At 43.1% G+C, this 15280-nt stretch overlaps 1 protein-coding gene across 9 annotated transcripts in view; it reads right to left on the bottom strand.

The window, feature by feature from the left end:
- FBXO36 (F-box protein 36) overlaps positions 1-15280 on the bottom strand; it is a 106964-nt gene that overhangs the window by 41231 nt on the left and 50453 nt on the right. For 8 of the 9 annotated variants that reach the window (XR_013363317.1, XM_077869133.1, XM_077869135.1 and 5 more), the window contains one exon: positions 7073-7181. Coding sequence is in view for 8 of the 9 variants with exons in the window: in XM_077869133.1 (XP_077725259.1) it covers positions 7073-7181 (109 nt within the window). In the remaining variant the exon portion in view is untranslated. Of the gene's footprint in view, positions 1-1311; positions 3341-7072; positions 7182-15280 lie in introns of those variants that run through there. The other variant, XM_077869134.1, reaches the window with a different exon arrangement.

Raw genomic sequence — 15280 nt, 5'->3', positions numbered from 1 at the left:
TCCTAATCTCCAGAAGCTACATATATGACCTTATATTATGTTGGCTTTTGCAGGTGTGATGAATGATCTTGAGATTGGGAGATCACTGGATTAACTGGGTGGGCCCAATGTAATTACAAGGGTCCTCAGGAAGGAAAGGCAAGAGAAGTAGAGTCAGAGAAGGAGATGTGCCCACTGAAGCAGTATCAGAGCAAGAAAGATTGGACAGGCCATCATGGGCTTTGAAGATGGAGGAAGAGGCCAGAAGCCAAGGAATGCAGGCACCTCTAAAGCTGGAAGCTCCGCTAGAGCCTTCAAACAGAATATAGTCCTACCAACACCTTGAATTTAGCCAGACAAGACTTCTGAATCCAGAAATATAAATAACAAATTGTCATTATTTAAGCTACTACATTTGTAGTAGTTTGTTACAGGAGCAATAGGAAACTACTACAATCTTTTTTTTTTTTTTTTTTTTTTTAAGATTTAGGGGATCCCTGGGTGGCTCAGCGGTTTGCCGCCTGCCTTTGGCCCAGGGCGGGGTCCTGGAATCCCAGGATTGAGTCCCACATCGGGCTCCCTGCATGGAGCCTGCTTCTCCCTCTGCCTCTCTCTTGCTCTCTTTCTCTCTCTCTCTGTCTCTCTCATAAATAAATAAATAAAATATTTAAAAAAAGATTTTATTTGAGAGAGAGCACAGCTAGAGAGATAGAAAGAGAGTGTGCACACACAAGTGGTAAGGATGGGGCAGGACAGAGGGAGAGGGAGAAGCAGACTCCCCGCTGAGGAGGGAACCCAATGCAGGGCTTGATCCCAGGACCCTGGACCCAGGACCTGAGCCGAAGGCAGATGCCTAACCGACTGGGCCACCCAGGTGCCCCACCACTACAATCACGAATTACTTATTTAGTAATGATACACTCTGTTTACAAGATTACAGGAATTCCTCTATGGAAAGTATGTATTTTGCTATGAGCTGAACTATGTCTTCCCAACCTCCCCCAAATCCATATGCTGAAGTCCTAGACCCCATAACCTCAGTGTGTGATCACACTGGGTAAAGGACCGTTCTTTTTTTCTTTCTTTCTTTTTCTTTCTTTCTTTCTTTCTTTCTTTCTTTCTTTCTTTCTTTCTTTCTTTCTTTCCTTTCTTCCTTCCTTCCTTCCTTCCTTCCTTCCTTCCTTCCTTCCTTCCTTCCTTCTTTCCTTTCTTCCTTCCTTCCTTCCTTCCTTCCTTCCTTCCTTCCTTCCTTCCTTCTTTCCTTTCTTCCTTCCTTTCTTTTCTTTCTTTCTTTCTTTCTTTCTTTCTTTCTTTCTTTCTTTCTTTCTTTCTTTCTTTCGGCTCCATGCCCAATGTGTGCCTTGAACTCATGATCCTGAGATCAAAAGTTGCTCTACCAACTGAGGCAGCCAGTCGCCCTCCAGGAGAAAGGGCCTTTAACAGGGTGATTAGGTAAAATTGGTCATATGAGCAGGCTCTAATCCAATCTGACTGGTATTCTTAAAAGAAGAGGAAATTTGGACACACAGAGAGACATCAGAGGTGTGCACATGCACACACAGAGGACAGGCCCTGTGAAGACACAGTGGGGTGGCCATCCACAAGCCAAGGAGAGAGGTCTCCAAAGTAACCAACCTTGCCTGCACCTGGGTCCTGAACTAGCCTTCAGAACTGTGAGAAGATGCTTTCCTGAAATTTTAGTCATCCAGTGTGTAGTATTTTGTCATGGCAGCCCGAGCACACTCGTGCAGATTTATACGAAGTATTTCCCTAGTGCTACTTATAACTACCCAAGTATAAAAATACTAGTAAATTCTAAAATTTACTCCTTGTGCTCTCACATGAATTTAGAGTCGCAAAAATATAGTTTGAGCACAGTGATTTTATTTATGTTATTTAAGCAATGTTCCTTTGTCAGAAATGTATTTTCATTCATTTTAACAAAGATATACAAAGATATACTAAGTGCCTACCATGTACCTGACCTTGAATATGGAATAATTAATAAGATGTGGTCTCTTAGCTTGCAAAAACCATTTTTAAAAGTATCAGTCTAGGGATGCCTGGGTGGCTCAGCGGTTGAGTATCTGCCTTCAGCCCAGGATGTGATGCTGAAGTCCTGGGATCAAGTCCCACATTGGGCTCCCTGCGAGAAGCCTGCTTCTCCCTCTGCCTGTGTCTCTGCCTCTCTCTCTCTCTCTCTCTCTCTCTCTCTCTCTATGTCTATCATGAATAAATAAATAAATCTTTAAAAAATAAAAAATAAGAAAGTGAACAAATAACATAGACTATATTGTGTGGTGATAGATGTTATGGGAAATCCAGTCTTCCAGGGTAAGGAGGGAGGTGGTGATTTTTTATACGGCGATCAGGGAAACACCCTCTAATAGGGCAGTCTCGGCAGAGACCTGAATGAAGAGCAAATCATTGGGGCTCCTGGGAAAATATATTCTTAACAAAGGGAATAGCAAGTGCAAAGGCCTTGAGGTGGAAGCATGCTTGGTCTGTGCAAAAGAAACACCAGGGAGGCCAGTATGCCTGAAGCAGAGTGGGCAAGAGGGGAGCGACTGAAGATCACTATGAGACTTGGATTTTTACCCTATATGAGGCAGGATGCCATTGAAGGGCTTGAAGCAGAGAAGTAATGTGACCTGATATGTTTTGAAGGGTTGATTCTGACTGCTGTGATGAGAACACGCTATTGTGGGGCAAGGGTAGGAAAAGCAAGACCAGTTAGAAGGCTAATAATTCAACAGTCTGGGACAGAGGTGGTTGCTGGTTGGACCAGAGTTGGAAATGGTGAGAAGCGTTCCATATTAGTTATCTACTGTTGCGTTGTAACAAATGATTCCCACTTTTACTGGCTTTAAACAACAAACATTCAGTATCTCACAGTTTCTCGGGTTCAGGAATGTGGGAATGGGTGGTTCTGGCTCAGGATCTGTCTCTCCTGAGGTCTAGTCAGGACGTTGTGTGGGTCTGCATCAACTGAGGCCTTGACAGTGGCTCTAGGGTCCACATCCAAGAAAGCTCATGCATATGGCGGCTGACGGAAGGCCTCAGTTCCTCATCACATGGGCCTCTCCCCAGGACTGTCTTGAGACACAGCAGCAGGCTTCCCCCAGAGCAAGTGATGAGAGGAAGGGGGAAAGGAGAAAAGTCAGACGTTGTAGCGTCATGTATAACCCAACCTCAGAAGTGATACACCATCCTTTCTGCCAGATTGTATTTGTCACACACACTGACCCGGGGAGGGGTTACACAAGAGTCGGGATGTCGGGAGGCGGGCATCTTGAGGAACCAAGATGGTTCGGAGGCTGCGAACCACAGTTCAGATTCTGGTTTTGTTGCTGGATTACATCTAGCATGTGAAAGAAAGAAAGGAACCAAGGATAACTGTAGGATTTGGAGCCTTTTTTTATTTTATTTTATTGCAGGAGGGAAGATCAGGAGCTATTTTTGAACATGTTACATTTGAGAGCCTATTAGAAATAACTCAAGTGGAGATGTCAAGGGAGCAGCCAGATAAATATCTGAGTGTGGAGTTTCTGGGGAGACGGGCTGGCTGGAGATATCAATTTGGGACTTGTAAGTGCATGGTGCCATTTAAAGCCTGAGCCCGGATCCAGTCCCCTAGACAAGAGAACAGGCACAAGAGCTAACCCCTGGCCCCCGAACGTTTAGATTTGGAGACAAGAGGAGGAGCCAGCAAAGCTAGAAGGCGGGAAGGGACCAGTGAGGCAGGAAGAGAAGCAAGAGCGAGGTGCTCCAGAAGCCAAGGGAAGGAAACATCCCCTCCCACCTTAGTGCTGCTGAGAGGTCAAGGAAACAAGAAGAATACGGTTCCAGTCCTCTGCCAGGCCTGCCACCAAGGGTGACCCAGACTCTAGGGACCTATTGCCAGCACGTACCATCTTAGTAAGAGAGGTCATTCGGATGAGAAAAGCTTTGGGGGGATCTTGGGAATATGCTAAGGAGGGAATGGGAAAAATCAAACCCAAACATCAATACTTAACAACAGCAAATAATGATGGCGAGATGGCGAACTGACTGTGTATTGTGTGTGAGGCTCTAAATGCTGTTCATGCGTCAGGTCAGCGAATGCCCAGGCGGCCACATGGAATAGCTCTTTTACCTCAGCTACGAGGAGGAAGTGGGCTCACAGAGGGAGTCAGGGTCAGCCCGTGGCCACACAGCTGGGTGGAGGCAGCAGAGCTTCAAACCCTGGCCACTGACCCCTGAGCCCCTCTCTGCGCCCCACGCACACCTCTTCTGCTGCAGAGAGGCCTTCTGAGGGATTCCTTAAGGACTAAGGGGACGAAGGGGGCCAAACAACATTGTTGTCTGGAGTATTCTCCTCTGCTGGGGCCCTCGATGCTATAGGAAGTCTCAAAGTGAAACACAGGAGCCTTTGAGCTCACCAGGTGATTAATTCAGTAACTCGGTGCTACTCTGGGGCAAGGGGCCACCAGACAGTCCTGACACTGCAGCCGTCAGACTGCAGTTCTACAGGTCCCACTATATTGCCTGTTTTCCCAGGATCAGGAACCCCACAAGTCTTATCCCAAAGCCACTGCTGGCCCACCCCCACCCCTATATCCTAGCAGGGGGCGCCGGTGTGGGGGTGTCTGGGGCAAGCAAGACACTTAAAACACAAGCAGTGCCAATGCCCCTCGCCATGTTTTGGTGGAAGTCAACCCGAAATCACATGGTGTGTCAATGAGTGTTTATCACTTATTAGACATGAGCTTTATAATGCTTAGAAAGTAAAATGTAATGTGTATGTAAATGTAATGTAAATGAAATGTATTATGTAGCAGTTCATTTTTTTAAGACTTTATTTATTTTAAAGATTTTATTTATTTATTCATAAGAGACACACAGAGAGGCAGAGACACAGACAGAGGGAGAAGCAGGCTCCATGCAGGGAGCCCGACGTGGAACTCGATCCTGGACCCTGGGATCAAGTCCTGGGATCAGGCCCTGAGCCAAAGGCAGAAGCTCAACCGCTGAGCCACCCAGGCATCTCAAGATGTTATTTTTAAATAATGCCTACACCCAACGTGGGGCTCGAACTCACAACCCTGAGATCAAGAGTCACCCATTCCGCTGACTGAGCCAGCCAGGTGCCTGGATAGCAGTTTACTTTATAACTGTGAAGAAACATGTCTATTTTACAATTAAATTAGTGAGGAGTGCTTTCACTGATTGTTATTCACCAAGAAATGGACAGTCTTTTCCCAACATAGTTCTTTTTAAACCACTAATGCATGTTATAAATACTCGCTATAAAGAGGTTAGCAAAATAAGATGTATGCAGTATCAGGAATTGCAGGCAATCAATCCAGACTCAACTGTTTAAGGAAACAAAACAAAAGAAAACCTACTCTCTGCCTAAAAAAAAACAAAAAACAAAAAACAAAACAAACAAAAAACAAAAAACCCCTATTACATGCTATAATTTAAATAATAGAATGTTTTTTAAGAGTGTTGATTATCAAAGTCCATGCAGAACACCCAGAATGTGTCTTTAAGAATAAGATTTATATTGGGATGCCTGGGTGGCTGAGTGGTTAAGCATCTGCCTTCAGCTCAGGGCGTGATCCTGGAGTCCTGGGATCAAGTCCCGCATCAGGCTCCCTGCATGGAGCCTGCTTCTCCCTCTGCCTATGTCTCTGCCTCTCTCTCTCTCTGTCTCCAATAAATAAATAAAATCTTTAAAAAAAAAAAAAGAAGAAGATTTATATACTTGATTTTTTGACTCTTAGTGCCCAGTCCTGGCAATGTCCATAATTAGCTCTGGAACTCCAGAAAGTTATATCCATTCTGAGACTCATTTGTGAAATAGGGATAAAACTGTTTATTTCACAAGGATATTGTAACAGTAAAAAGAGAATGCACACGTAAAAGTATTTGCTATTAACTCCTAATAAAATAAAAATCTCTAAAACAGCTTCTACTTTTAAATTTTTGTACTTAAGGTAAATAATTAAGGAATTTAGTTAAAGGGAATCCTTTTAAGAAATACCTACTGAAGTAGTTTAGCATAAAATGATCTAACAAACGAAATTTGCTTCCAACTAATCCAGGGGGAACAGTGACTTTGTGTAGAGATTTTGGCCACATTTTGAGTATCATTGAAGCCAGGTTATAGGTACATGGGAGTTTGTTAAAAAAAAAAAAAAAAAAAAAGTTTGCTTTTTATTTAGAATTTTCATATTGTGAAAGCAAAAAGCACAGGGAAACTGGAGAGTGATTTGTCTTTAGCCTACATGCTGATTAAGATTCTTCTTTAAAAAAAAAATCTTCTGAAGCAAACCTTGATACTAAAAAGAAATAGTAGGAATTAAAAAAAAATTTCTTTTATTTGAAAAAGAGAAAGAGAGAACATGAGGGAGGAAGGGTAGAAGGAGAGGGGAGAAGCAGGCTTCCTGCTAAGCAGGGAACCTGACCCTGGACCCTGAGATCACAACCTGAGCCGCAGGCAGAAGCCCAACCGACTGAGCCATCCAGGCACCCGAGGAATGGTAGCAATTTTAAATGACTGCCAAAATGCATAAGAGTTCAAGGATTTAATAATTTGATTACATTTTCAAATAACCTTTTAATTTATTTTTAACTAGGGGATCCCTGGGTGGCTCAGCAGTGTGGCGCCTGCCTTCAGTCCAGGGCGTGATCCTGCAGTCCTGGAATCAAGTCCCATGTCGGGCTTCCTCCATGGAGCCTGCTTCTCCTCTACCTGTGTTTCTGCCTCTCTCTCTATATCTGTGTCTCTCATGAATAAATAAATAAAATATTTTTTAAAAAATGTATTTTTAACTAAAGGAAACCCATTTTAATGAAATGTTATAGGAAAAAATTATATTTATGCAATTTAAGATTATTAATGGAATTGACATATTAACCTGAAATCTTAAACCCTAGAAGATTTTTCCCAAGAGAAATTTCGGGATATGTTAACTATCTTTGGTCTTTAGGTACATAATTACATATCAATATTTCAAACAATGATATACTGGATATTTCTGGACAAAATCTATCAGTAATTAAAGAGAACTGAGCTAGTAAGTACCTAATGTGCTCCCTTCCTTACCTTGAAGATGGGAGTTCTCTAGGAACGCTCCATGAGAATCTTTTGTTTCTCCGGGCTTTGCTGATCGATACTCACTCCTCAGAGAGATCTTCCACCATCTAAAAATTACCTGCGATTGAATAGAAGGGGGTAGGAATTACAACTGATTCCAATATCAACAGTGACAGTTTGGTCTGGGATTTCAAAAAACCACTGCAGTGGGCACATGCGGCTCTGTGTCTAACATCAGCTGTAACTTTGCAATCTGGCATCACATCAAATTAGAAGTGAGGTCTGTGCATCAGTGAACATCTTCCTTAGAGATTAGGGTCACAAAATCAAAGCGCTGGAAGGAATCTTAAAAATCTGTCAAGTCAATTGATGTTAACATCACGCAGACTCCATTGGCTGGCTGTCTCTTGAGGATCTCTGTGAGTAGACATTCCGTAACTTGGGGAGCCGGCTCCAAAGCAACTGCTCCATTCTCTGCCTCCCTTCCTGTCTACAGGGCAGACACGACGAGTGGGTACTTTCTTCATAGAGAACGACAGTTCCATGGCCAGGACCGGGGAAAGCACCATTATGCTTTGTCTGATGCATAGAAGTGTCACTACACAGGACGCTTCTAGTAATGGATCTGCCAATGGTCCGTTTGGCCTCTAGAAACAAGTTGGGTTTCTCCCAAGCAAACCTCATTTCCATGGTTATGGGCTGCTCGTAAGTTCTATGTTGATTTCATGACAGTGTCAACTCCTGGCCCTGACGAGGAGCCCCGGAGGCTTATCCAAATTTATCTCAGGTTCTTCAACCTGTAATGGAACTGGGTAGTTAAGTGAGATGACAAAGCTTCCACCAAGTTGACAAGCAAACCAGATTCTTTCCACACTTAGATGAGGGCTACGGGGGAGGAGATGGGTATGGGGACAGTGCAGAGAAACCGGTCACCTTCCTCTCTCACTAGCATCGCCGTGTAAGGTTGCAATTATGGTCAGGAAGGCTCAGCCTAAGGCAAAATTGCTAAGCAGGTGAAACTTGTCATAGATCCTCTCGTTCTTTACTGTTTCCTCTCCCCCATCCCCACCCACTCATTCTTCCCTGGGGTCCTCACAGGTCCTGGCTATGCCTCTGTGGGCCACTGCCCTGGTCCCTACCAGTCCTTTGCCCCGTCTCAAGGCCCTTCTTGGTGTTGTTCTGGAAGCCCTGTAGCTTTCAACTGCCCAATTGCTCCTCACTTCTTTCTCCCTGTTTGGAGGCCTGGGCTTCAACCAGTTTTCCTCTCCTTGTAGAGCTGCCTCCCTGTGTCCCACCAGTCCTGAGGCTCTTCTCCTACCCTTCACCCCTTCCTTGATATCTAAAAGATAACTGGACTCTCAGGGCTCTGGACCGTTTCTACCATCTTACCTAGCACCCCACCCAACAGAAATTACGTTCTTTAAAGGGTTACTGTTCATTTAGGATTTGTGATGATTGTTATAATTGTGGAGAAAAGAATGTAAGTTACAAAGCTCTATAAAGTCTCACAAAATCACAGTAGCTCGTTCCTTTCAGAAAATCCCTAACCTGCCACTTTTGAGGTGGACCTCAAAAGCCACCCAGGGATCCCCTAGTTAAAAATAAATTAAAAGGTTATTTGAAAATGTAATCAAATTATCAAATCCTTGAACTCTTATGCATTTTGGCAGTCATTTAAAATTGCTACCATTCCTCGGGTGCCTGGATGGCTCAGTAGGTTGGGCTTCTGCCTGCGGCTCAGGTTGTGATCTCAGGGTCCAGGGTCAGCAGGCGCTTTACCCGAATTCTCTTCTTAAACATCTTTCTACCCCATCTTCAAAGAGGGGAGGGTGTATTAGTCTCTCAGGCTGCCATAAAAAAGACTAGGGACTTAATGACAGAATTTATGTCTTCACAGTTCTGGAAGCTGAAAGTTCAAGATCAAGATGCTGGAAAAGTTGGTGTCTCCAAGGCCTCTCTCCTGGGCTGGTAGATGGCCACCTTTTCCCTGGGGCCTCACATGGCCTTTCCTCTGTCCCTGTACATCCCTGGTATCTCTGTTTCTTCTTTTTTTTTTTTTTCTTTTTAAAGATTTTATTTATTTATTCATGAGAGACACAGAAGGAGAGAGGCAGAGACACAGGCAGGGGAGAGGCAGGCTCCATGCAGGGAGCCCAGTGTGAGACTCGATCCTGGAACTCCAGGATCACACCCTGGGCTGAAGGCAGTTGCTCAACCACTGAGCCAGCCAGGCATCCCAATCTCTGTCTCTTAAAGACACCGATCACATTGGATTAGGGCCCCACCTTTCTGACCTCATTTAACCTTAATGACCCATTCAAACATGCCATCACCAAATATAGTCACCCTAGGGATTAGGGCCTCAACATAAGAATTTTAGGGGGACACAATTTAGTCTCTTGCAGAGCTATCTGTGATAGTACCTGTTAGTGAATCTATCTGACACACAGGGGCATCAGTAGAAAGAGTATTAATTCTGGAGAGAGACAGAACTTTGCTATTTAATCCTTCTATTAGACATTATCGAATTTAACATTAAATATGATAAATATTTCCTTTCTATTGAATGACGATGCCAGGCAATCTGAATCTAATGCTGTGTCCTTTATACAACATGATCTAGAACTTTTAGAACTAATTGGGAGGTCAGAAACAATTTAGTTCATCCCTAGCAACTCATACAGAGGAGCAAAAAGTCTCTAAGAGGTTAAGTTAGAAGGAGTGGGTTGTCCCTCCCTAGGACCATACCACCAGGGGGTCTGTTACAATGAAAGGCAGTCTCGGATTGAACCCTGCCACAAGAAAGACACCACCAAGCAGCCACCACAAGAGTCCAAACTACATTTCTGGACGCTCAACGGAGTTCCCTCCTTGACATGTACTTGGGCACTCTGCGGGACAGGAAAGTTTCTCTCCGGGGCAAGTGCACCTATATTACATGACATAATCAGCTATCCTCACCAGATCAAGCAACTAAATCCCTGGTTCAGTGGAGGATTCCTGAGCAAATGGAGTTCTAGATGGGCACTACTCCAGCAATGTTGTTACTGAGCTTAAGAAACAAAACAAAACAACAAAAGGCAGAGAGACGTATACAATTGTTGAATCACGATATCATATTCTTGAAACTAATATAACACTGTGTGTTAACTATACCAGAAGGAAAATAAAATAAAATAAAAATTTTAAAAAGAGAAACACTTGTACAATCTTACTTGTCTCATATCTTGCACATTACTCATTTTATCAGTGAAAAATTATTTCTGACATTCATTATACTAATTAATTAACCCTCTGGTACTGATTTAGAAGGCAGTATTTGAAGTGCTTGCAATAATGGCCTCTAGAGGGAGGATCCTCGGGGCACAGACTCAAGTTAACTTGCACACAGATAAGCATCCTACTGGCTCCTCTGAGGTATTTAAAGTAAATTACTGAGAATATAACACTTGCCTAAGGAAAGATGACTGGCTAGAACCGGAATCCAAGCCTCCTTTCTTCTAACTCATAAACACAGGGTTTGTTCTGAGGCACAAAGCTTTCTTTAAATATGACCTTTATGCTACAGGTCAGCAGATCACCTCAACAGAGCAGACCACAGAAATCTCATATTCAGAATTACTACCCAGCCTTGTCAAGACTCATCTATTTCCCATATACTACACTTATTAAGTTAGAGAATTATTTTCTACCACTTATTGTCTCTCATATTGGTAAAGCTGTGTTTTGGTTTTTTGTTTGTTTGTTTGTTTGTTTTTTAAGTGACAAAGCCTAGTATTGATAAGAACAAGGGAAAAAAGGCATTAATAATCATTGAGAAGGGCATAAATTGGTTTGGCAATACCCATTAAAAACCTTAAGTTCATTCATACCCCTTGACCCAAACATTCTACCTCTTAAGAATTTATCCTCCGGAATTTTTTAGAGAGGTGTATAACATTTTTAATGAAGGATAGTTGGAAAAAAGGCAGGCTGGGACAAGGGGCCACGCCCTTCATGGATACCACCCTTAAAGGGACTTTACACCACCCTGGAAGGAGCCCTCCACCCTTTCCCAAGTGATAGATAGATGACAAAACCTGTTCGGATAACAGGCGCATGGAGGGTTAATCGGATTAAAACAGCCCACACTAAAGAGCCTATAAAAACCAAAAATAGAAGATCTAAACACCAAATCGGTAACCTGCTCAGGTCCTTTCCCTCTTTGGGAGCTCAATAGCCTTTGCTTTGCTGACCACCACTGTTCATCTGGTCTACCTCTTCATTCTAAGCAGCATGACCAAGAACCGCAGGCAGTAAAGGAGGAGATATCCTGTAACATTTTCATATATTTGTCATAGGTTAATTATGACAGTGAAAAATCAGAACTGACCTGAAGGTTTGATAGTTGGGACTAATTAATAATTATGGCACATTTAGCTGATGGAATACTTTGTGGCCAATAAAAGAATAGGTGAAAAAATAACTTAGAGCAATGTTAATGATCATTTGTGGAAAAGTTCAAATGTGTATACACCACTAACCCAAATACTGAAAGGAAAACACATATGCACAGGGAAGAAGCATCAGTGGGGCAGTAAATACAACTGTTTCACATGACAGATACAGCTTGAAGGAAGCCGAGCTAAGAGACATCTCCCAAATATTTGTGAAGTAGGAGCTGGGCAGCCCTGGTGGCTTAGTGGTTTAGCGCCGCGTTCAGCCCAGGGTGTGATCCTAGAGACCCACGTCAGGCTCCCTGCACTTTACTTTCTTTCCTTAGCCCTCTTTTCAACTATTCCTCTGACTGTGTCCTGTCACTCAAATTTTAAACTGATACGTTTTGTCTGATGAAGGAGTGATTTGTAAGATGACACGTTTATAGGGACTGTACCAAACACCAACAATTGAGGTTATCTGAGAAGGTTATAAGAGAAGGTTATATATATGAAACCTCTGGTAACTAAAGAGCAGGAGTAATGAAAGATAAAAGTCAGACATGCAATGAAAGAGAAAAAAAAATGCTACTTGTTAAAAAGTTTCTTTGATTGAAAATATTTCTGCAATTTTAGGGCACTTGCAAATCATCTTGTTAATATGGATCTTGTTAATATGCAGATTCTTATTTAGTACTCCTGAGAACTGAGTATGCACAAGACCACCTCTCTGTGTCTCTAATAAATGGATAAAATCTCTAAAAAAAAAAAAAGGAAGAAGTGGGTGTTAACTATTCTGGTATTAGCTCATCTTTTTTTTAATTTTTATTTATTTATGATAGGCACACAGTGAGAGAGAGAGAGGCAGAGACACAGGCAGAGGGAGAAGCAGGCTCCATGCACCGGGAGCCCGACGTGGGATTCGATCCCGGGTCTCCAGGATCGCGCCCTGGGCCAAAGGCAGGCGCCAAACCGCTGCGCCACCCAGGGATCCCTGGTATTAGCTCATCTTAAGTCATATATTCACATATAGTTATTGTTACGTATTTCTCTATTTTGAAAACCTTAAAGTCCATAAATACGGTTTTAAACATCATTCTTATTTCTTTTTTAAAGATGTATTTATTTCTTTTGGAGAGAGTACACACGGACGCTCAAACATTGGCAGGGAGGGGCAGAGGGAAAGAATCTCAAGGAGACTCCCCGCTGAGCACAGAGCCCATGCAGGGCTCCATCCCAGGACTCTGAGTCGTGACCTGAGCTGAAATTAAGAGTCAGAGGCTCAACGGACTGAGCCACCCGGGCGCCCCAAACATCTTGTTCTTGTTAACTGTGAATGTTTTGTTAATGGACATGCCTGCAAGGAGAGCTGCAGAGGAGTCTGCACTGTTTTTACAAGACTGTTGAGATTTGGCTGGAGCATGGGCTTCGCTGTGCTCTCCCCAGATCTCATGAAGCTCCCAAACACCTGTGAGCCGGTACACGACTCTTTATGAGTGAAGAAACTGACCCTCGACGGCTTAGATACCTTGTGTCTTCTCTCCTGTCACTGGGGCATCTGCTGACCTTGCCCGGTCTAGTTCCCAGACCTTGCTAGGTCTGACCTAGCATTGCTTCATACTTGGTTCCGGAAGGCTGGGCAGTGAGCCTCATTAGAGGGTACACACCATTATTTGGTATCTTAGTAGAACATTGGTAGAATTATTTTAAAGTTTTTATTTATATTTAGCATATTTTTAGGTTTCTTATATATTTCCAGTAAATCTTTGTAATGAACTTGGAGATTGAGCTTACTTTTAAAAAGAGAGGTCAAAGGTTTCTCATGAATCCCCTGGCATCTCTTCTTTACCAGTTATGAAGGCAAGATGATGGGGCATTTGTTGTTCACCTGGTGAAGGTCCTAAGTGTTAGGTCCTTTTCCCCATTGGACCAGCAACTCACTAGACAGCCCTTGAGGGGACACTGGGGAAAAAAAAGGGCCCCGCTGGGCATCACAGCATCTGAGTATATTTGGACAACGCAAAAACCTGCCCTCACCCCCATGGTTGAGATTGTGCTACTCCCACCACTGCCCCAGCTGAAAAATCCTCCACTGGGACAAAAAGGCACAGAGTGTGATTAGATGGTCTGGGTTTAAACCCTGTTCTCTGTCATTTACCTCGGGCAAATGTCATCTCTTTTGGTCTCAGTTTCATCTCCAGAATGGAAATAATGAAGATGACCCCTCACTGAGTCTTGGAGGGATAACATGAGATAAATCCAAAGCACCCAGCCCAATGCCAGATATGAAGTGTGCCCCAAAGAGGAAGGTCCTTGCCTCTTTCTTTCTCCTTTCCCTCTTGTTCTCCGGCTGCTCAGTCTTTCACATCCATAACAGCCAACTCAGCCCCTAATACCAAATATCTCTTTCCTCATCAACTATTTAACAATACTTGATTCCTGATCACATTCTTTTTTTTCTTTTAAGATTTTTGAAATTTATTTTTTCACTGGCGACACATAGAGAGAGGGAGAGGCATAGGCAGAGGGAAAAGCAGGCTCTCTGCAGGAAGCCTGATGCGGGACTCGATCCCAGGACCCCAGGATCACGACCTGAGCTAAAGGCAGACACTCAACGACTGAGCCACCCAGGCACCCCTCTTGATCACATTCTTGATTGTATTCTTCAAAGGCATTTATTTCAGCTTTTGCTCCTACCTGGTGTTTGACTTTTTAATCATCAATGATCATTAAGAATTGCATGCTTTTTGCTGTATTTCCTCAACTGCATAATTAAGGAGCATCATCTATCATCTATGCAGTTAAAAAAACAAAGTTGCTCATGAAGTGTTGGAATGACCTGCCAGATACCACACACTCCATGGGGGACTCCAAATCTAAGCGTCTAAGAAATACGTTTGTAAGTTAGTACACGGCTGTTTCCGCTTTCTCTTGCAGACTACTGTTATTCCATTAGATCAAATTTCTCCCTGCTTTGGAAATCACATGTAAATTAGGGGATTTCACAGACTGGGGTTGAGAAACTGTGTCATGGAGAGTTTGTGGAATCAGATCTTTTATTAGGGGAAAAAAAGGATTTTGTTATCTCAACAGCCCACTGAGAAATGGAGAAGTCAGGACTTCAAAGTAAATTCCGCATGTAACTTTACCTTTCTATGTTACTCCAAAGCTCACAGAGCATTGGTTTTCCAAAAGGTAGAAAGATGTTATTTTTTAAATGAATTATGAAGATAATTAATTTATTTTACCTTATTTAAACTAGCAATTATGATGGTTTTGGTGCAAATTTACATCATATGTGTTCCTCTCTGTGTCTGTGTTTGGTTCAATTTGTCTAAACACAGCAAAACTTAGACTTGCAACTATCCAAAGTTTTGCTCTGAGATGGTAGTAATTTTGTACATTAGGAATAAAAGCAGCATCAACTTCATCATCATCATTATTTAGAGAGAGAGGAGACAAAATCTCAAGCAGGCTCCATGCCCAGCGCAGAGCCGGGACTTGAGGCTCGACCTCCCAACCCTGAGATCATGACCTGAGCCGAAATCAAGAGTCAGATGCTTAACTGACTGAGCCACCCCAGTGCCCTAAAAGTAACATTATTGATAATGGAGAAGATGAGTTTGAGGCTAAGAAGAGAATGGAATAAACTGAAATTTATAATAAGAGCTGACTGCATTGAAATATTTCTTCAAGGCAGCCCGGGTGGCTTAGTGGTTTAGCGTCACCTTCAGCCCAGGGCGTGATCCTGCTGGAGACCTGGGATCGAGTCCCACGTCGGGCTCCCTGCATGGAGTCAGAC

This window comes from Canis aureus, chromosome 24 (genome assembly GCF_053574225.1).
Source record: "Canis aureus isolate CA01 chromosome 24, VMU_Caureus_v.1.0, whole genome shotgun sequence".
NCBI lineage: Eukaryota > Metazoa > Chordata > Mammalia > Carnivora > Canidae > Canis > Canis aureus.
Note: the sequence above shows the minus strand (reverse complement) of the source record. Positions and strands in the feature narration are given on the sequence as shown.